General features: G+C 42.1%; 1 protein-coding gene across 1 annotated transcript in view; it reads left to right on the top strand.

Moving 5' to 3' along the window:
- CACNA1A (calcium voltage-gated channel subunit alpha1 A) overlaps nt 1-21839 on the top strand; it is a 366968-nt gene that overhangs the window by 270199 nt on the left and 74930 nt on the right. The window contains exons 20-24 of the mRNA XM_074203549.1: nt 3999-4105; nt 4568-5395; nt 14854-15269; nt 15877-16009; nt 16899-17028. Of these exons, the coding sequence (XP_074059650.1) occupies nt 3999-4105; nt 4568-5395; nt 14854-15269; nt 15877-16009; nt 16899-17028 (1614 nt within the window). The remainder of the gene's footprint in view (nt 1-3998; nt 4106-4567; nt 5396-14853; nt 15270-15876; nt 16010-16898; nt 17029-21839) is intronic.

The following is a 21839-nucleotide window of genomic DNA, read 5'->3' as shown; positions in this document are numbered from 1 at the left end:
ACAATTCTTCAATTGTCCACCCCAAATGGCCTTTCAGGCAGTTATTGCATCCTGCTTTGGACTTGGGCTACTGAATTATATGAGCAGTTTGAGAGGTGATTCAATGTAGGAAGAATCTTTACCACAAGCTCACAACAAGATCCCAAAATACATACCTGGGGATAAAAGCAGGATTGCCCTTCCAACTCTACTGCCTCACTTCTTCTGAACCTATTATTTGTCCTTCTACTAGCTCCTAACCCTCCAGTAATTCCTGTCCTCCCAATACATCTCCTCTGTCCTGGCCTTACTTTCATCACTTCAGAGTGGAAATTATGAAATTAGCCAATTCATTTATGCACAGACCTCCATTTATGAATCCCTCCACTCCTGGGTTGCCCCTGTCATCTGCCTTCCCTGCTCCTAGTTCTTTGCTGCCAACAGTCATGCATCCATGCTAACTGGAACCACTACAAATTCATGTATTCCTCATCTCAAATGGATTCTTTCAGCTGCATGACTGTCTTTTTTTTTTAAGATTCTTTATCTTACTTCCCACGTTGACTATTACAACACCCCCCCCTCCCTCCCACAGCAGGTAACCTTGTCTCCTCTAGGTTTCTGTCCATGATGTACCTCCTCATCTCCTCTACTGCACTACTCATTCTCTTACCTATTCCTTTTACTTTTGTTTTAATCAGAGAAAGAGAAACAGAGAGAGAGAGAAAATGAATGAGTGAATGGATAAACCCCCAGAGAAGATGGGAGTGTTCTCTCTCTCTCTCTCTCTCTCTCTCTCTCTCTCTCTCTGTCCCTCTACCTCCAATTCTCCCTGTCTACTATTGAAAACTTATTACTGTCTTCAGAAATGCACAGATCTCTTCTATCTTATAAAAAAATACTTTCTCATTATTCCATCAAGCTAATATTCAATCTTTTCCTCTTTTGACTACTAAATTTCCAGTCTTCCAGTTTTTACATCCTCACCAGCTTCTCATTTCTCTTGTAATCTTATTTCTAAGCCCATTATTATATTAAATATTGCTCTCTCAAAAAATTACCAAAAATCTCTTAACTGCTAAATGCAGTGGGGGGGTTTTCTCATTCATTATCCTGCTTGAATATACTGCAATTTTTAATACCCCATTGGCATTATTCAAAAGCCTTTCCTGGGTTAGTGTACCCTCTTTTGGTTGCTTTGACATTGATTCTATGTATCTGATGGCTTCTTCTTAATATTTTTTATTGAACTTAATATTTTTTGTTAAATATATTTTGTTGAATATTTTGTTGTTTTTGTTTCTGATCATCTGGGCATGAGCGCTACCCAAGAATCTGTCCCTAGATCTTCTCTTATTCTTTCTCTACATTTCCTCCTTTGATTGTCTTAATTTTTCTTGTGGGTTCAATTCTTATCTTGGCACAGGTGATTCTCAGATCTTTTTATTTGTCCCTAATCTCTTTCCTGAGCTCCAGACTCATACTATCAACTACTGAGACCTTCGGTATAACCATTTCATAAATATTTGTTGATTGATTACAAACTTAACATGTCCAAAATGAAACTCAGTATCTTTTATCCTAATCCTGTCCCCTTCCCTACATCCTTGTTTCTGTTTAGGACACTACCTGAGGATTCATAATCTGAATAGTTCTTGACTTTCTCCCTTTCTTCCATCATATCCAGTCAAAAATCAACAGGTATTTAATAAGGCCTTACTAAGGATCAGACACTGGGCTGAGCACTGGGGATACCAAAAAAAGGACAAAACCTTCACGAATGGGGGAACCTGCATGTAAATAAGTAGGTTCAGAAAAGATCCATATTCTCTCCTGGATTATTGAAATAACCTTCTAATTGGTCTTCCTGCTTTTTGGTGTTTTCCCCTCTTCGGTCTACCTTCCACATAGCTACCAAAACAATCTTCTGGTCTGACCATGCCACTGTCCTCTTAAAAAAACCTTGAGGATGTCCATTGCCTCTAGAGTAAAATAAAAACTCTTCAACATTATAACTATCTACAATCTAGCAACAACTTACCTTTTCAGCCTTATAACATTTTTAGCTGCCCCTTCCTAACCATCAGTCTATATTCCAGCCTTACTAGATTATTAGCTCTTTCTCCGAGCTTTCTAAGCCATTTCCTGATTCCATCATTTGCCCATGCCAATGTTTGGAATATGCTCCATCCTTACTGCTTTGGAATCGTCTGCCTAGCCTTCCCTAATTCCCCAGGTTGTTAGAGCTCTTATTTCTTCCTTAAATTACCTTATATTTACTTTGTTGTGTACTATAATAGAATGTAAGCTTTCTGAGGACAGAGATTGCTTCATTTTTGTCTCTGTCCCCAGCATCTATCCTCGTGTCTGATGCACAGTAAGCATTTAATAACTGTTTTGTGGATTTGAATTTAAATTTGGATACAGTTGCATCTATGCAAAGTCAAATGGATTTGGAAAATTCCATTGAGACAGTCCCATTACTACTCCTGTAGAGAATGCAAATAGCTCAATCAGGTTAGGAAGTCTGATTCCAAGGGGGTCAGTTCCCTAGAGGACGTTTAGCTAAGAAAAGAAAAGATCTGTGGGGGAAGGAGGGAGACATGGTAACTGTCTTCAGATATTCAAAGGGTTGTCAAGTGATTAGATTTGTTCTGGCTGATCCCAAAGGGCAGAACTAGGAATGATAGGAAGAAATTTTAGAGAGGCAACTTTAGTCTTAAGGTAAGATAAAAAAATTCTTCTACTAATCATACTTTCACCAGAAGTGGAAGGGTAGTAGAGGGAAGATTGTGGAGTCTTCCATGCCACCCATTCCCACCCCCTATTGGACAGCTTCCATTAAAAGCTTGAAAACCATGTGTTAGGGTTATTCCCAAGAGTCTCTCTCATCTACTCAGGTATGGCTTGGAATAGTAACTGGCCTCCTCTTTTCCTCCATTTGGATGAACCAGTCCATAAAAGGGGAAACTGTCCCCGTCTCAAAGACCTGGGAAAGACAACCTAGAATTGAGGGCCTTTCCTTTCAACCTCATGTCCTTGATCCTCAGTTGCTTCTCAAACAGTGAGGAATGGCAGTGCTGAGATTTTTAGCCAGAGAGGTCCCACGTGGAGGGAAGGGGAGCCCCATTAGCCAAAGATTGACTGACCCTCCTCCATCTCCTTGTTGTAGCTGACAAGGAATGTCCTGATCTGGCTGTTTCCTAGGTGGTAACTTTGCTTCCTTATCACAAAGAGCTGTGTCTGGCTAAGGAAGATGCATTGGAGTAGCATGATGACTATTGGTGGGGTTTGTTCTGTCCATTTCTTTCTTTCTTTTTGTTTTCTGTTTTACGAATAAGGGGCTGCATGGAGGCTGAAGATGGATTAAAAGTCCAAAACGTCTTTTTATGTATGTATTTTTTTAATGTCTTTTTTACGCCCCCTTTTCCAACTTCCTTCTCTCTGAGTCTGTCCAACTGGCGACCCCCTCAGGGAAGGCCAGCAGCAGTGAAACTTTACCTGGCTTGCCCTTCCCTCTCTATCTCCCCCTCCCTAGAGAAAGCTCCATCCATGCCCCTGTGGACCTGTAGGCTCCCTCCTTGTCTCTTTGTGTGGGGGCTCAGTTTGCTGCATGTCATGCATGGACCAGCAAGCTTCCTCCCTGCATCCCTGCATGGAGAGTGTGAACATTGCATGCCATGGACCATGGGACTAGTGTGGACCTGTGTGCTCTCTCCCTGGGTCTCTGAATGGGGAGTCATGAGCACTGTTTGCCATGGGCTGCAGAGGCAGTTCTAGGAGGTTTATTCCCCATGCTTGTGGGACTGGCTGTTTTTGACTTTGGGGATTCAGAGATCTGAGTGGCAGAAAACCAGGAAGGAGGAGGGAGGAAAGTCTTTAGCTCCTCCAGGCACTGGGGGATAGGGGTAGGTTTTAGCATAAGATTGTTAGCCATCACCAGTCCATGCTAGGATCAAAAGTCAGGATCCGAGGCCTCTGTCTGTGCTTTGCGAATGGGGAACATATGTGCCCTTTAGGATGAACAAGAGGAGGAAGAGGCGGCCAACCAGAAGCTTGCCTTACAAAAAGCAAAGGAAGTGGCAGAAGTGAGTCCTCTGTCTGCAGCCAACATGTCCATAGCCATGTAAGTGCCCCCCACCCAGGGAAACTTTGTCAAAGGGCCCAGGGACCCAGCCTCCCTGGACTGGAACATGAATGAGGCTATCTCCATCTCAGCAGAATCAGGGAAGGTAGCTCACATGGCTGACCCTTTGTTGTCAAGTTACCAAAACCATTATTTCTTTATACTAACCATTTCTTAGGGGAATGGGGAAACCTTTGCCATATGTGGGAAAGGGAGAAGTGAGATAAGCCCTTCTGTTCCCTTGTGTGACAGGGTAGAGATGACTGGGAAAAATAGTGTTAGCAGAGGGTAAGAGTTTTGAACAAAAGCCTATCTAAGGGAAGTGGGGAAAATTTCCTTCTTTGGAGTCTTTAAAGATCAAGAATGACTCCTATCTATTTGGGCTAAGGCCACTGCCTTCCTGTTTAGAATTGGGGGGATGGCTGAATATCTTCTCATTTCATATCCATGGTTCCATTCCAGGAAAGAACAGCAGAAAAACCAAAAATCCTCCAAGTCAGTTTGGGAGCAGAGGACAAGTGAGATGCGGAAACAGAACTTGCTGGCTAGCCGGGAGGCCCTGTACAATGAGCTGGGCCCCGAGGAGAGATGGAAAGTCTCCTATGGCCGACACATGAGGCCCGATATTAAGACGCACTTAGACAGACCCCTGGTGGTGGACCCACAGGAAAACCGCAACAATAACACAAACAAGAGTAGGCCTAGTGATCCTTCCATGGATCAGCGGCTTAGCCAGCAGCGTGCTGAAGACTTCCTCAGGAAACAGGCCCGTTATTACGACCGGTCACGGGGAGGCTATGAGCGAGCTGATTCAGGGGGCCTGGAACCACGGAGGCAGAGGAGCAGCAGCAAAGAGGCTGACCTGAACCATGAAGGGTCCTACGGGAGGGAGCCAGAGTATCAGACCAAAGAGCGTGATGTGAATCAGGATCGTGGCTTTCGGGAAGGAGACCCAGACCGGAACAAATCAGGGGATCCCCATCGGAGGCATCAGCATCGGCAGGGGGGCAGCAAAGAGAGCAGAAGTGGCTCTCCTCGGACAGGTGAGGGTGACCGGGAGCCTCGGAGACACCGGGCCCATCGGCGACAAGGTGAGGAAGGCCCAGAAGACAGCAATAAGTCGGAGAGGCGGTATCGCCACCGAGAGGGGAGCAGGCCCAGCAGAGGAGGTGATGGAGAGAATGAGCCTCCTGATGGAGACCGGCGGCGGAGACACCGCCATGCTGCTCAGTCTACATATGACAATGATCTCAAGAGAGAAGATAAGGAGAGGAGGCATCGGCGCAGGAAGTAAGTAAAGGGAACTCAAGAGATTGGATGGGATAGAAAACAGAGTCACCATTATCATCAAAGGTTACCTCTTAGCTAGATGGTGTAGTGGATAGAACACAGGCCTTGGATTCAAGAGAATGGGAGTTCAAATACAGGCTCAGACACTTGCCACTTACTAGCTGTGTGACCACTGGGCAAGTCACTTAACTTTTCCTCGCATCCAGGGCCATCTCCAGTCATCCTCATTCATATCTGGTCACTGGACTCAGATAGATCTGGAGGAAAAAGTGAGGTTAGTGTCTTAGCACAACATCCTCTCACTCAAGTCCAATTCATATGCTTGTCATGGCATCACTCCCCATATGTTGTGGTCTTCTTCGAAAATGAAGGACAGGGGTGGTTGGGTGGTGCAGTGGATAAAGCACCGGCCCTGGAGTCAGGAGTACCTGGGTTCAAATCTGGTCTCAGACACTTAATAATTACCTAGCTGTGTGGCCTTGGGCAAGCCATTTAACCCCATTTGCCTTGCAAAAACCTAAAAAAAAAAATGAAGGACAAACATTTAATTGGGCCTGGGCCTGGTTATACCCAGGGTATGTCCAGTGAGCTCTAGGAGTATCCTGGCTGAAAGAGGGACAAGGTTGTTACCATCTTCTTGCTATTTCTACCCTTGTGTTGCCATGTAAGCAATCTCTGTAACAATTCAATCTCTCTTTTCATTTTTCCCATGTTATTATGCATGTGTGTTTTTAAAATCGATAATAATGAGCTATGCTGCTCCTCCCCAGTTGTTGGAGAAGCCATCCAGCAAGGTTACCCTGCCTCTCTCTCCGCATTCCCCTCCTGCTGTTAAGTTATCTAGAATGCCCGAGCCAGTTGGCCTTGGTCTAGGTCATAGGATCTAGTTTGCACAAGGGACAGCTTCCCTAACAGGCTAGGGTAAGACTTACTGGGTATTCAGTCCTCTGATTTGTTTCTTTTTTTCCTCTCTCCTAGAAAAGGACAAGACATTTTCCTTCCTTCCATGTCCATTGTCTTTTTTTTTTTTTGTTATTTTATTTTATTTTTTCAAATTACATGCAAAGATAGTTTTCAACATTCATCTTTTTGTAAGACTGAGTTTTTCATTTTCTACCTCCCTCCCTCCCTTCCCCCTCCCCCCCAAATAGCAAGTAATCTGATATCGATTATGCCCATTGCCTTCTGAAGAAGTTATCCACCCTTCTTATTCACTCCCATGAATATCCCCTCGCATTCACTCTACCTATTCCCATAAAGGAAGGAAGCAAAGAATTTTCTGTTATGGCCCTAAGCTCTTATTCTTAGGGTAAATGGTCTGTGCAGAGGTCAGACTTTGTTGGGAGGGGAGGGCCTGCTCCCACCCTCAGCACGTGTACCATGATGGTCATCACCACCCCAGACTCAGGTGACACACAGTGAGCCACCCTTCCACACTGTGGGGTAACTGATATTGTGGATCTTCACTTCCCAGCTGAGTGTGGATCATTCATGGGACTTGGGAAAAGGTGTAGATAAAGATGGAGTTTGGTTAACAGTGCATGAGGATTATCATCTGGAAGTCATTAAGTTCTCTTAGTAAGACTGTAGTTAATTCCAAAGTAGGGCTGAGGCATGTTTTTGAAAATACTGGCATTAAATAGGAGTACCAAGGAGAGCATACATGTGTCACAGACCTCAAATCAGAAAAAATAGCTATTTCAACTAACTAGTGAGAAGGGCCCTGGACTGGCTATCGATTGTATTTTTCCTAAGAACAGACATGATGACAAGACTTCAGTTACCCCTCAGAATTTCCAATGAAGCATGTTTGAAAAAAGAAATTCACAACTGATCATAATATCAAAAGTTTTATCCTAAGGTTGAGAATTTTTTTCTTTGTGGACCACTGATCTATTCTGGTTGTTTATTCAGGTTTTTTTTTTTTTTTTTGGCAAGGCAATGGGGTAAAGTGGCTTGCCCAAGGCCACACAGCTAGGTCATTATTAAGTGTCTGAGGCTGGATTTGAACTCAGGTACTCCTGACTCCAGGGCCATTCTTTTATCCACTACACCACCTAGCCGCCCCAGGAGTGTTGTGAGTATCAAATGAGTTAACAATTGTAATGTGCTTAGCCCACTGCCTAGCACACAGTAGGCACTTAATAAATGCTAGCAATCATTCCATTCAGAGCACAGAATTAAATACAATATATATGGTTTGACATATATATATATATAAATAATTATTTTTTTATTTTCATTTTTTTCAATTAACAAGAATTTTTCTCCCACCCTTTTGGAGTAACACCTTTGTAACAACTATGCATAGTCAATCAAAATAAATTTCCCTTTTTTTTCCTCCCATCTCCTTTCCCCCCACTCGTCCTTTCCCCACTTCTGCCTTTCCTTATCTTTTCCATAAAAGGAAGCAGTGTTGTTGATCCAAGGAGAATTCCATTTCCCACCTTTCACTGAATATAGAACTTTGACCACCCCCTTGATATTTTCCTAAAACTATACCCCTGGAAATTCATCTTTTTTAAAACATTTTATTTGTTTTCCAATTATATACAATAGTAATATGTACCCATCATTTTTTGCAAGGCTCTGAATTCCACAATTTTCCCCCTCCTCCCTCCCACCCCCCCACAGAAGGCTGTCTGACAGTCTCTACATTGTTTCCATACCATACATTGATGTAAATTGGATGTGTTATAAGAGTAAACATAAAAATAAACATAAACCCCCTCCCCCCCTCCAAGAAGATGAGAAACCTCAAGAATAGAGAGAGAAAAAAAAATTGTACTTCAGTCTGTGTTCAGATTTCAATGGCTCTGTCTCTGGGGTGAGTTGCTTTCTTTATCATAAGTCCATGCTTCAATATTTTTCCCTCAGTTGCTATTGCTAGCTGTACCTCCACTCTATTTCTCCCCACTCTCATTTATTCTATACTCTCTCTCCTTTCATCTGGCCCTGTCCAAAAATGTGCTGAATCTGAGTACCCTCTCCCTCAGTCTTCCATCTCTTCTCTCACCCATTCCCCACCTTTCCTCCCCCCATTCCCCCTTATCCCATCCCTTTCTTCTTATTTTTCACTAGGGTAAGATAGATTTCCTTACCATATTAACTGTGTATATTTCCTCTCCGAGACATTTCTGATGAGAATGAAGGCTCACTCATTCCCCCTTGCCTTCCCCCTTTCCACTCCACTGAAAAAGCTTTTTCTTGACTCTTATGTGAAATTTCTTAGCTCCTTCTTCATATCCTTTTCCTTCCTTCCAGTACTTTCTTTTATCACCCATTGACTCCATCTTTTTACTATATTATTTCATTATATTCTGCTCCTTCCTGTGCCCTGTCTATATATGCTCCTTCTAACAGCTCTTATAAATGAGGAAGTTCATATGAGTTATCAATATCTTCTTCCCATGCAGGAATACAAACAGTTCAATATCATTAAGTTCCTCACAGTTAGTCCTTTTCATCCACTCCTCTCTATGGTTCACCAGAGTCCTGTAATTGTGGATCAAACTTTCTGTTCATCTCTGGTTATTTCCGTAGGAAAGTTTGAAAGTCCCCTGTTTTGTTGAAAGTTTCATCTTTTCCCCTGAAAGAGGATGTTCAGTTTTTCTGGGTAGTTGATTCTCAGTTGTAAACCAAGATCTTTTGCCTTCTGGAGTATCATATTCCAATCCCTACAAGCCCTTACTGTAGATGCTGCCAGATCCTGTGTAATCCTGACTAGGAAGCCTCAATAGTTAAATTGTTTGTTTCTGGAAGCTTTTAGAATTTTCTCTTTGATTTGGGAGTTTTGGAATTTGGCTATAATATTCTTTGAAGTTTTTCTTTTTGGATCTCTTTCAGGAGGTGATGGGTGAATTCTCTCAATTTCTATTTTCCCTCAGCTTCTAGGATCTCAGGGCAATTTTACTGTATTATTTCTTGAAAAATGAAGTCTAGGCTCTTTTCTTGATCGTGGCTTTCAGATAGCCCAATAATTTTAAAATTATTTCTTCTGGCTCTGTTTTTGAGGTCGGTTGTTTTTCCAATGAGATAGTTCACATTTTCTTCTAAGTTTTGACTTTTTTGGAAGAGTTTTATTTCTTCCTGTTTTCTTACAAAGTCATCAGCTTCCTTTAGTTCCATTCTGCATTGGAAGGAGTTATTTTCTTCAGAGAGCTTTTTTATCTCCTTTTCCAGCTGGCTAATTCTGCTTTTTAAGGCATTCTTCTCCTCATTTGACTTTTGTTTTACTTTTTCCATTAGGCCTAACCTGGTTTTTAATATATTATTTTCTTCAGTTTTTTTTTTTGTATATCTTTTACCAAGCTTTTGATCTGATTTTTATGATTTTTTTTTGCATGGCTGTCATTTCTCCTCCCAATTTTTCCTCCACCTCCCTTAATTGATTTTCAAAGTCTTTTTTTGAGCTCATCCATAGTCTGAATCCATTTCTATTTCTCTTGGAAGTTTTGGATATGGAAGCTTCAATTTTGTCATCATCTGAGTATTGGGACTAAAGTAATTCTCTATGGTCAGATTCTTCTTTTTCTGTTGTTTACTCATTTCCTTAGTCCAAGACTAATTTACAACACTTCCAAGGCTTTGGGGGTTTTTTAGAGGGGACACCCCACTGGGACCTTTATTCCTCCAAGGAATAGCCTGTGCTTTGATATGTAGATGCTCCCCCCTCCACTTCCCTCTGCCCTGGAGCTATAAGGAGGGATCCAGCTTGGTTATTTAGTATGTAAGCCCAAACTGCAATATCTGAGTGTAGATGAGCAGTAGAGTCCTACCCCAGGGAGAGCAGAGAAATCTCTGCAGACTTCCCTTACCATCTTTGGGGGTGAAGGCTGCTTTTCCCCAGATTCTCACTGCAGATTCTCTTCACTCCACACTCATTCTGGTGGAGCAGAGTTCTCTTCCCTCTTCAAGCTGTTGCCAGTGATCTCTGGGATGAGCTGTGCTGAGCTGGTCTGGGCTGGGCTGGTCTGTGCTGTGCTGCAGCCATGGCTTTTTTTTCCAACCGCTGGTCCTGGTGAAACACACCTTTCCTGTGAAATTGCTAAGTTATCTTGGACTGGGAAGATGTATCACTCAGTCTTTCTGTGGGTTCTGCCCCTCTAAATTTTGGCTAGAGTCCTCATTTCTTTGGTTTTTGGAGTTTGGGGGAGTAGGAGTTCCTGAGAAATGCTACCTTCACACCATCTTGGCTCCACCTCTGATCTATGTCTTTCTTAATAAGAAAAAGAATAGCTTTTTCTAGATAACATATCACTTTTTTTATTTGAAAATTTGCAGTCCATTGGAATTCTCAGATCTTTTTCCAAATGAGCTCCTGTCTAGTCCCCCATCTTGCATTCAGGAAATTGCTTTCCTGGACCCCAGTTTAAGATTGTCCATTTCTACCTGGTCAGTTTTATCTTATTATAATATCTCTATTAAGCCTCTCTAAATTTCTTTGAATCTTGTTTCTGTGATCCAGCAAGGTAAACTATCCTTCTGAGGTTTAGGTCATCTACAGACTTGATAAGTATGTTGTCTGTGCCTTTACCATTGAGTAATTGAATTTTTTAAAGATTTAGCATTTATAGATTACAAAAATTTATAAATTAATGATTTAGACAGAAGAATGGCATCCAAACTAGGGGCTATTGCTATCTTTTGTATGATAACCAGTCATGGGGGCTTATCTCCCAATACAGTCATACCTACCTTCATCTTCATGTTCCTTCAGTTCACCTTCCTTCCCCTTATACAAATTTTGAATCTCCCTTTTCTGAACCAGGTTAATTATAACCCAATCACCACTAGACACTCACGGCAGCATTTGTTCAAATGCCTTGGGAAAATCCATTCCCCTTCCAGTCTACCCAGCCTTTATTTGCCTTCCAAATCATTTCATAGCTATAGCAGATATGTCTGAGCGAATGGGCTCTGGGCAGTGATAGGTAGGAAAAAAATCCTGCCTCCCTCGACTTTTGAACTGGTACACAATGAGTCTTCCAGAATAAGCAAGCATGGATAGATACAGATCTCATTACATGATCTTTTCCCTAAAACTTGACCTCCTTCTTTAGTCACCCAGGTTTTCAACCTCAGAATGAGTAGCCAGGTAATCATACATATGATAATACTGGTATAACTTTTAACAAAAGTTCTCAGTCTCTTCTGGGGTAAAAGAGGGAGATGGAGAGGCTAGATGGTAGGACCTAGATAATTATTAAGAACTAGCATTGATATAGCACTTTTAAAGTTGATAAAGTTCATGGCCAAGATTATCTCATTTTATCCTCAGACTAACCCTGTGGATTATCCCCATTTTTTCAGATAAGGAAATGGATTCAGGAAGAGGTTAAGTAACTTGTCCAAGGTTATTCAACTAGTAAGTATCTGAGGCTAGATTTGAACTCCAGTCTTCCTGATTCTGAGTCTTGTACTCTATTTCCTGTGCCAAATAATTGAAGATCCCATCCCTACTTTTTGTTTTGTTTGTTTTCCAAACTTCTCTTCTATTTTCTCTCTATGTCCTGGTGGACTGATACTAATAATAATTGGTCTACACACTCAAGAATGTTCTCCTCCTACTATTATTCTCCATCCAAATGTTTTACACCATGATTCCTAGTATAAGAAATGAAGGGAAATTTTACTTCTATTAGGGTATTCTAGGGATGGCTTGTATTTGAAAATACTTTATACTCTAAAACCTTTCTGATTTTTTAAATTAAAAATAGGAAACCCCAATTTTTTTAAATGTCAAAAAAAAGTTTTTATGTGTGACTGGGGAAAATAAAAATATATATATTTTAAAAAAACACAAGGGAAAGAAAGGATGCCAAAAGAGAGGGGTAACATCCTCATCTTCTGACCTTTTAGGTTGCTGAGGGGTTTTATTATTGGGTTGCTCTTTCAGAACTCTAGAAATAGCTGTCCCCATCCCTGCTTTAATCCTTCTTAGAAGCACTGTGTGCCTCAGCTAATTTTCTGGGACTGTTAAGAAACCACGGAGATTAGTGAAAGAATCAGTGCCTACTCTGTCAGATACTGAGTTAAACACTTTATAAATATTATCTTAGTTGGTTCTCATAATGACAGTAGAAAGTAATAATAAATAATAATAATAATAATAATAATAATAATAAAATAGTTAACATTAAATACTCTGCAATTATTAGCTCATTTTTTCCCTCACAATGACCCTGAGAGGTAGGTTCTATTATTAACTCTATTTTACAGTTGAGGAAATTGAAATTAAGTGATTTGCCCAGGGTCATACAACTAGTCAATAGTGTCTGAGGTCATATTTTAACTCAGGTTTTCTAGGCTCAGCACTCTATCCACTGTGTCACCCTGATGTAACTTTCCAATGAGACAAGAGGTTCTGAGAAGGGTTCTATTCTTGACTGAGTCTTGGTTTCTTCATTTATAACAGAGGAATTAATTTCTGCCCCTTTTTGCTTGAGAATGATTCTTGCCATAAGAGAGTTCAAATATGAAACCTGACTGGCTCAATGTCCCACTGAGCCTATGTAGTCTAAAGAATAAAAGCAACTTTACCTATTAGCATAGATTTGGGGAGTCCCAAATCAAGTGAGTTAATAAACATTTAAGTGCCTACTAAATACTGATGCTATGCTAGGTTTCTGGAATTTGGGAAGTAAACACCAGAAATTAAACAATTCCAGTTCTCAAGGAGCTAATAGAGGAGATATGCTGTATTTCTATGTGTGTGCCTACACACATCTATATAAATAATAAGTATAAACATAATGTGAGAAAGTCAAATATAAGATCATTAGGTTGGGTGGGCATCAGGAGCTGGGTAATCAGGAAAGAAATAGTATGTTGTTCAGCTGTTTCAAAGTCTAGATGACCCTATGGAAAGTCCATGGGGTTTTCTTGGTAAAGATATTAAAGTGGTATGCCATTTACTTCCCGTGGGTCCCCATTTTGCAGATGAGGAACTGAGACAAATAGGGGTTAAGTGACTTGCCCAGAGTCACCCAGCTATCAAGTGTCTGAGACTAAATTTGAATTCAATCTTCCTGACTCTAGGCCCAGGACTCTATCTGTTGCACAACCTAACTGCTAAAAGGAATAGTATAGAGGGGAATATCCAATCTGTCTTAAAGGAAATGAGGGATTTGTGAAGAACATTCTAGGAAGGGAGCAAGCAGTGCAAAGATGAGGAATTAGGAGATGGAATTCTGTGTAAGAGGAATGGAGAGAAAGCAAGTATGAGAAGGGGAATGAGTTATAAAAACAGAAAAGTATGAGAAGGGACTTTAAAAATCAAATGGGATTCATATTGATCCTAGAGCCAATTTATTGGGTAAGGGAGTAACCTGGTCAGAGCTACATTTACAGTATCCTCAAGTAGAGCAGGTTGTGGGAGGGAGAGACTGAAGGCAGAGAGATACTTAGCAGACTGCTGTGTTCTTCTGGACTGGATGTGATGGGGGCCTGCACCAAATTGGTGGATATGCAAGTAGGGAGAAGGGGTCGGCTGTTAAAAACATAGCGATAGAAATGACAAGATTTGGCAACTGATTAGATACGAGGGATAACGAAGAGGAGAACTGGACAATAGTGCTGAGGTTCTGAACCTGGAGATTGGAAGAATGGTGAAGGAAGGAAGTTTGGTAGATAACTGAAAGGTATCATATCAAGATGAACAACTCACATTGTTGCCAGAAAAGGATTCTAATTTGGGATTTAACATCTTTAACTTTTACCTCTTTGGAACTCCTTCTGGGTCAGTACCCAGAAGTCTCCCTCTTATGTCCAGGTCAGGAGAGATTATGTTCAATTTGGTAGACCACATTTTAGGAAGGACATTGATAATCTGGAGTAGATCCCCAGGGTGGAGTGAAATAGAAACCACACTTATCAAATAAAGTCCAAACTCATGGTCACAGGCAACTCAGATCAGATAAAGAATTAGATAAGTTTAGTGAGAAGAGAAGTCGGGGCAGACAACAGAGCTGTGTTCAAGCCTCTTAAAGGCTGTAACATAGAAGTATTAGGTTTGTTTTGATTTTTCCTAGATGGCAGAACCAGAAGCTATGGGCAGAAGTTGTAGGGAAGCAGACTTCAATTCAACGGAAAGGATTATTTCCTAACAATTAGAACTGTCCAAAAGTGGAATGAATTCCCTTTAGAGGTAATGAGCTCTCTGACATTGTAGAAGTCACCAAACAAAGCCTGGATAGTCACTTGTTGGTCATATTGCAGAGAGGAATTGGATAGGCGACCTCAGCGATTCTTGATTCTGTGGTTGGTCCCCTAGAGGAGGCTGCTGCGGATCCTACTACTTATGATCAGTCTATTGGGCTCCACTAGATTGTCACTGTTGCATCAGCTGCACATTTGAGACCTGAATCTTGGACCACAATTCTGATTCTCACTGCATATCCTAACTTGGATTTGTTTGTTTGTTTGTTTGTTTTTCCTCTTTGGACTGCCTGTCTCAGAGAGAACCAAGGCTCTGGAGTCCCTGTGTCTGGCCCAAACCTGTCTACTACTAGGCCAATTCAGCAGGACATGGGGCGTCAAGAACCTCCACTGGCAGAAGACATCGATAATATTAAGAACAATAAGCTGGCCACCACAGAATCCACCAACCCTCACAACACCATCCACGCCCTCCATTCACAGAGCCCAGCCCAGATGGGTAATCACACCAACTCTCCACCGATGCGGCCCCCACCAAGTCAGCCAGCTGGGAACCCGTCCAACCCTGGGCCCCCCAAAAACCCAGAGAACAGCCTTATAGTCACCAACCCCAGCACCCAGAACAACCCAGCCAAGACTGCCAAGAAGCCTGAGCACACGGCGGTGGATATCCCCCCCGCCTTTTCCCCACCGGTCAACAACACCGTTGTTCAGAGTAAGTCTCTCCTCCTCCTCTCTCCTACTAGGTGTAGCATTGTAGAATTGAAAGCCTGCTAGGGAGAACTGGGAAGCAGAACCCCTTCCTTCTTTCTCTGAGTAAAACCATTTGGCATGAGACAGTGATGAAACACACGATCTTAGGGTTAGGAGCTAATGCCACTGAGGTTATCCTTTCCCAGGATCAACCACATCAGATGAGGAGTTGCATTGTCCATTCCAGGCAAGGTGGTGCAGTTGGGAGGGGGCACTGAATTTTGAACTGGCCAGCCTGGGTTTAAATCTCAACTCTACATGAAATCGGGCAAACTATGCAATCCCTCTGGCCTTCAGATACTTTAACTGTAAAATCAAGTTGACCCAGGTCAGCTCTAACATTGTTTTCAGCACAAAATCCTTAGATTATAATGGTCCTTGATACCTTGGTGGTCCCCAGAGCTGGGCAGGTGAGCTGGCCAGAATACCTTTTCTAGCAGTGGATGGCTACTTTTGCTACCTGCAAGCAAACAACACAAATACACTGCCTCCTCTGGAGAGCTAAGCTGAAACTGGAGACCTTGGGAGATAAATAGTGAGGGAGTCTTTTTGGTCATCTGTCTCAATAGTAAACAAAAATGCCAACCCAGACCCACTGCCAAAGAAAGAGGAAGAGAAGAAAGAAGAAGATGACTCAGGAGAAGATGGCCCCAAGCCTATGCCCCCCTACAGTTCTATGTTCATCCTCTCTACCACAAACCCGTGAGTATAACCCCAAGAATAGGAGCTGGGTGGGGCTTGACCAAGGCTTCTGCTGCTCTGGGCTCTTGATGACCAGGAGGGCCGGCTAGTTCCTTATGGGAGAGGTCAGTTTGGCAGTGTGCCAAGGACAAGGCAGGCAGATTGCCATCTAATGATAGCCATGGAGAAATTTTAGTTCCAGGAAGATGATGGGGTAAGGGGGCTGCTGTTGATGTAGTGGAAAGATCAATGAGGTTCAAAGGCAAAAGAGCCATGTTAAACCCCAGTTCTGCTAAAGGTGTTAACCTTTATAATTAACTTCTCAGTATTTTTCTAGTCTAAAAAATGAATAGGTCAGACAAGACTGCATCTAAATCATTCCCTTTTGAATTCTGACATGATTACTTGTTAGACCATCACTTGTCTTCTGAGCTTTTCAGGCAGGACATCCTTGCTGATAGAGGTAGATATTTGAACAAAGCTGTGAAGTAGGGGAGCAGAGTTGCCTTAGCAAATCAGACTAGAGTGATATTTCTCTAAACTGTCCCCAGGGGATAGGAAGAAAGGGAAGGGGGAGGTGAAACCAGAGGGCTATGTTTTTCAACAGTTGCTCCAGGAGTGACCAAGTTGTGGTCTCAAAAAGTTGGTTTGCTCTCCTTCCCCAATCTGGGCTCTCCCTCTGTTTTCTTCTTCTAAACCTTCTTCATCTCTGGCAGGGATAGTCACAGAGACACTGGCTACATGCTTATTTGATTTTATTTGATATAATGGGGGAGTGTGATGAAAAGACTCATCTCCGGGTCTGGGATGACTTTGACTATCTCACGTTTTTTAGCCTTGGTGTGAACTCTGAAGTCACAAAGTGTGTGCCTCCCTGGCTCTGATCCACATCATCTCTCCTTGTCTCCAGCTTACGCCGGCTGTGCCACTATATCTTGAATCTTCGATATTTTGAGATGTGCATTCTGATGGTGATCGCCATGAGCAGTATCGCCTTGGCAGCTGAAGACCCCGTGCAGCCCAATGCCCCCAGAAACAATGTGAGTAGTTCCTAATGGCCCCCCACGCTCCTCTCTTCACTGCCTTCCACTCTCCTTCAATGTGCTAGTTTTCCAAATTAGCTTTAGTCTTTTTGGAACATAAATTTAGCTCAAAATGTCCAGGTCCTGCAGAAAACTCATTATCTTTCAGGGCCCCCTGAGGCTTTTTACACCCAATCATCTACTTCTGGAAAGCCCAGCTCCAAGACCTCCAAGCGTGCAGTGAGGGCCTGTATCCCCAGCTGGCACTTCTCACTTAATGGAAACTACAAAGGACCAGGCCTGTGGTTAATGGTCTCGCCGGGCATCTGTGAATTCCTGCTGGGTTGTACATTCCCCTCACCTGAATAGGAATCACTAGATATACTGCAGAGATATCCAACTGGGAATTGTCCATGTTGGTCTCAAGCTTTGGAGTATGAATTTGGAGAACTAATGAGTTGAAATGCAAAGATAGGTCCCAGCTTCTATAGATAAAAAATGGAATTAACTCTTAGAAGAGGTAGTAAGATCCCTGTCCTTGGGGGCATTTATACAGAGACTGGATGACTCCTTGTCCGAGAACGTTGTAGAAGTTGATCATGCATCAGCAGAATTTAAATTTAGTTGGATCCCTTGGGCCCTTTCTGGCTCTGGTCCTAAGTCAGATACTGTGGCCTCTCCAGTCCTTATTTGCAGAAGGCCTCTGGTTTTCTTGGAGAAGTAACTACTCTAATAGGGCTTGCTAGACCAGGGGCATTGCTTGTTCTCAGCCCTTGGTGAGCAAACTACTCCTAAATGTGGGGGCAGTTGCTGGCTGAGAGAAGCAGCCAAAGCTTGGGTGGACTTTGCCATCACTCAGGTGCAGTATGTCACAGACCCATGCCCAAGAGGCTCCCGGAAGTCAGTTCTGTTTATGACTTGTACACACAAGCGGCCAAGTTTTGATTTTTTTTCAGCCTTTACGTTTATAACTCATGGCCTCTGGGGAGATGACTATTTGACCCAGAAACAAGGACTAAAAATGGCTCAATACTTTGGTAAAAGAAAGCTGCTTTGGGGCTGAGGACTTGGGGCCCCACCAAAGGTCAGTCTGGTAATAGCTCCTGTCCCTATTGCTCCAATGCCTTCCCTTCTCAGAGACAAAGCTAGGTTTCCTTTTTCTTTTATGAAAACAGGCAGTTCTTCTTAAGTAGGTTAGGAGCAAGGCTATGGCAAGTCCCATAAATCAGAGACTGGCACAATCACCCTCTGCAGCTTACCTTGCATTTTCTTTCTTCTACTCCAGGGCTGGATGGAGCCTGCTGGGACCTCATGGGGGAGATTGACAGAAATAATTAGAACACAACTCCCCAAAGGAGCCAGAAATCAGGGCTCTGCTAAAATGTCTTGCTCAGGCTGGTGCATCTTCTATTTTTTTCTATCTCCTCATTTCCACAACCAACCTCTGGGGGTTGTAGCTGAGGAGGGTTGGGTCCCAACATAGAATTTATCTTGGACCCAAACGATAACCAGGATGGGCTGGGGGGACACATATCACCTGAGAAATAATCAAAGGAATGGTTCAGGATATGATGTGGGCCAGGGGAAAGAGCACTGAATTTGGAGTTCCAGAACCTGACTTTCAGTGTGGTCCCAATCTTCATATGTCATATGTCCTTGGGCAAGTCATTTGCTTCCTTTTGGCCTCAGTTTCCTGATCTGTAAAATAAGAAGGTTAAATTAGATGACGTAACAAATTCTGAGGGTCCACAGATCTATGAAATAGATGTTTTGGTTAAAGAAGAGAAGATAGAGGGTATGAGAATGGTCTTCAAATATGGGAAGGGTCTGAAAAGAATTATATTAGTTCTATTTGACCTCGAGTGACAGGTTGGGGTAGAGAGGGCTAGAGAGAAATTAATGAAGACAGATTTTGTTTTGGTTTAAGGAGAAAATTCCTGACAATCAGCACTGTGCAGTAAGAAATTTTCTTAACTTGTGAGATAGTGAACTCCCTACTATTGGAAATATTCAAACAGAGCCCAGGAGCCTATTTATCAAGGATATTGTAGGAGGGCTGGATGAGCTGTTCAGCTATATAGAAAACTGAGTTTGGAATCAGGAAGACTCCTTTTCATGAATTCAAAGAATACTTACTAGCCATATGACCTTGGGCAAGTCACTAAACCCTATTTGTCTCAGTTTCTTCATCTGCAAAATGAATTGGAAAAGGAAATGGCAAATCACTAATATTTCTGCTTTTTAAAAAAAGCTCAAAATGGGATTACAAAGAGTCTTAAATGACTGAACAAGCTCTAATATGCTATGACTTGGGAGAAATTTTATAAATCTATTTACTCTATTCTTGAGGTGGATGCTCTCATCGAGGAGGCAGGAAAGGTCAGATCTAGTTTGTGATGAGGATAGGATTGAGTCTTTCTGATCCCAAAGCATTCCCCAGACCACCTGTCCAGTAATTGCCTGCCCTGCTCCAATGAGCGACTGCCTGGAGCTTGCAGAAGCAGGCCAGGAATATAATGCAAGAATTTTGATCCTTGCAGCAGTGAAAAACTAACCTTATATACATTCAAAGCTTCTAAAATCCTTTGAACTCCTCTTCTTCCATTCCATCAATATTTCTGGTACAATAATCATCTGCTAAACAAATACAAGTTTTCATTATTTCATCTCTTCTCGACCCTTTGCAATCTGCCTTCTGACCTCATCACTCATCTGAAATGGCTAAATCTAATTTGACACATGGTCTCTTAATTGCCAGAACTCTTTTAGTCCTCATCTTTCTTGACCACTCAGCAACCTTGGATGCTGAAGAGCACCTCCTCCAGGATACTTTTTTCTCTCTGCATTTTTATGATATTGTTCACTCCTGGTTCCCATCCTATCTGACCTCTTCTCAGTCTTCTTTGTCTTCATCCATGACCACTCTTAATTGTATTTCTCAAAATTCTACCCTGAGTCTTCTCTTCTTTCTCCAGGCCTGATCTCTGGGTGGTCTTAGCAATTCCATTCATTTCCATTGTCTCAATTTGGGTGACTTTCATGTTGCTATTTATAGGCACTCATACTCTGGGGGGGAAACATTGCCATTAGGTTGTCTTTAAAAGAAAGGGAAGAGGGGTGACTAGGTGGCGCAGTGGATAGAGCACTGGCCCTGGAGTCAGGAGTACCTGAGTTCAAATCTGACCTCAGACACTTAATAATTACCTAGCTGTGATGGCCTTGGGCAAGCCACTTAACCCCATTGCCTTGCAAAAACTATAAATAAAGAAATGAATGAATGAATGAATAAATGAATAAATAAAGAAAGAAAAGAAAAGAAAGGGAAGAGACAATGGGAACACTCCTTGGAGTATATCTGTTCACCTAGTCCATCACCTATGACCTCTATCCAGTCCTAATTGTTCTCCTAAGCTTCAATCCAGAATTACCAATATTTCCAACTGAATGTCCCATAGGACTCTTAAGCTTGGAGAGTCAAAAACTAATTATTTTTTTCTCAAAAATCATCCCTCTCCCTATTAATCCTATTTCTGTAGAGGATAGTTGCCATCATAGAGTCAGTTGATGTGCAATAAACAGAATGCTGGCTTCGGAGTCTGGAAGACTTACATTGAAACCCCTAGCTTTGTAACCCTAGGCAAGTCACTACTTCTGTCAACCTCAGTTTTATTCCCTATGCAGAATGGGAATAGTAATAGCACTTCCTTCATAGGGTTGTTGTGAGGATATAATGAGATGACAGAAATAAAGCACTTTGCAAACTGTAACATGCTAGAAAAATACTAGTTTATCCTTTCAGGCTTCCAGGTTCTGTATTTTGGATTTACTTCCCCGTATTCATGTTGTCATCTTTCTCTCCCCCATTGAAATGTAAGCATTTTCAGGACCTAGCACAGTGCCTGAACGGATGAATTTTCCTTCTCTAGAACCTATGATGAACTTTATTACTGATCATTTTAGTCCAAATTCTTCTGCCAGACCTTCAAAGTTTTCTATAATCTGGTTTCACTTCATTTTCCACTACTTATTCATTCATATGACAATTGTTTAAGCTCTTAATATGGTGAGGGTACAATTCCCAGGGCTTTGTGTAGAAATGTGTAGGCTAGTCCCTGTCCTTCAGGAACTGGATAATATCCTTCTCTCACCCACTGACATGCTCATTTCCTCTGGATCTTTGCTCAGATGATTAATCATCCTTCCTTCTTTCATTCATTTCAGTCCAAGCTTCATTTCCTCCTTCACTGCCAAGCTTCCCCTTGTGCTGAAGAACCAGGGCACCTGGATTCACTGTCACACATTTGAGCTCTCATTTTGTGATATATGTGTCACCCTTCCATTCTGAATTGGTACTGTGATCTCCTTGAGGGCCAGGATCATATTTTTTATGTCTACATATCCCCCAAAAGGGTGGGCACAGAGTAGATGCTTAATTAGTGATTTGTTGATTGACTGAGTTGAATCATAAAAAGTCACCTGATAAGCTGAATTTTATTAAACCTATAGGTCTTGGGGTGGCTAGATGGCACAGTGAATAGAGCACTTAGTCAGGAGGACCTGAGTTCAAATATAGCCTTAAACACTTAATTAGCTAGCTGTGTGGCCTTGGCAAGTCACTTAATCCCATTGCCTTGCAAAAAAACAAAAAAACAAAAAAACCTATAGGTCTTTAGATCTGAATGGAAAAGGAATGGTGAAACTGGATTTCAAAAATTACATGATCTTTTTAACTTGACAAACCATTCCTGGCTTCCTTAAGTACCCTCAGGAACTCCAGTCAGATCATCGTTAGGATAGACAGAAGTCAAACTGACTTTGGGTCAGAAGAC

This window comes from Macrotis lagotis, chromosome X (genome assembly GCF_037893015.1).
Source record: "Macrotis lagotis isolate mMagLag1 chromosome X, bilby.v1.9.chrom.fasta, whole genome shotgun sequence".
Lineage (NCBI taxonomy): Eukaryota > Metazoa > Chordata > Mammalia > Peramelemorphia > Peramelidae > Macrotis > Macrotis lagotis.
The sequence above is the reverse complement of the archived record's forward strand: the minus strand, read 5'-3'. Positions and strand labels throughout refer to the sequence as shown.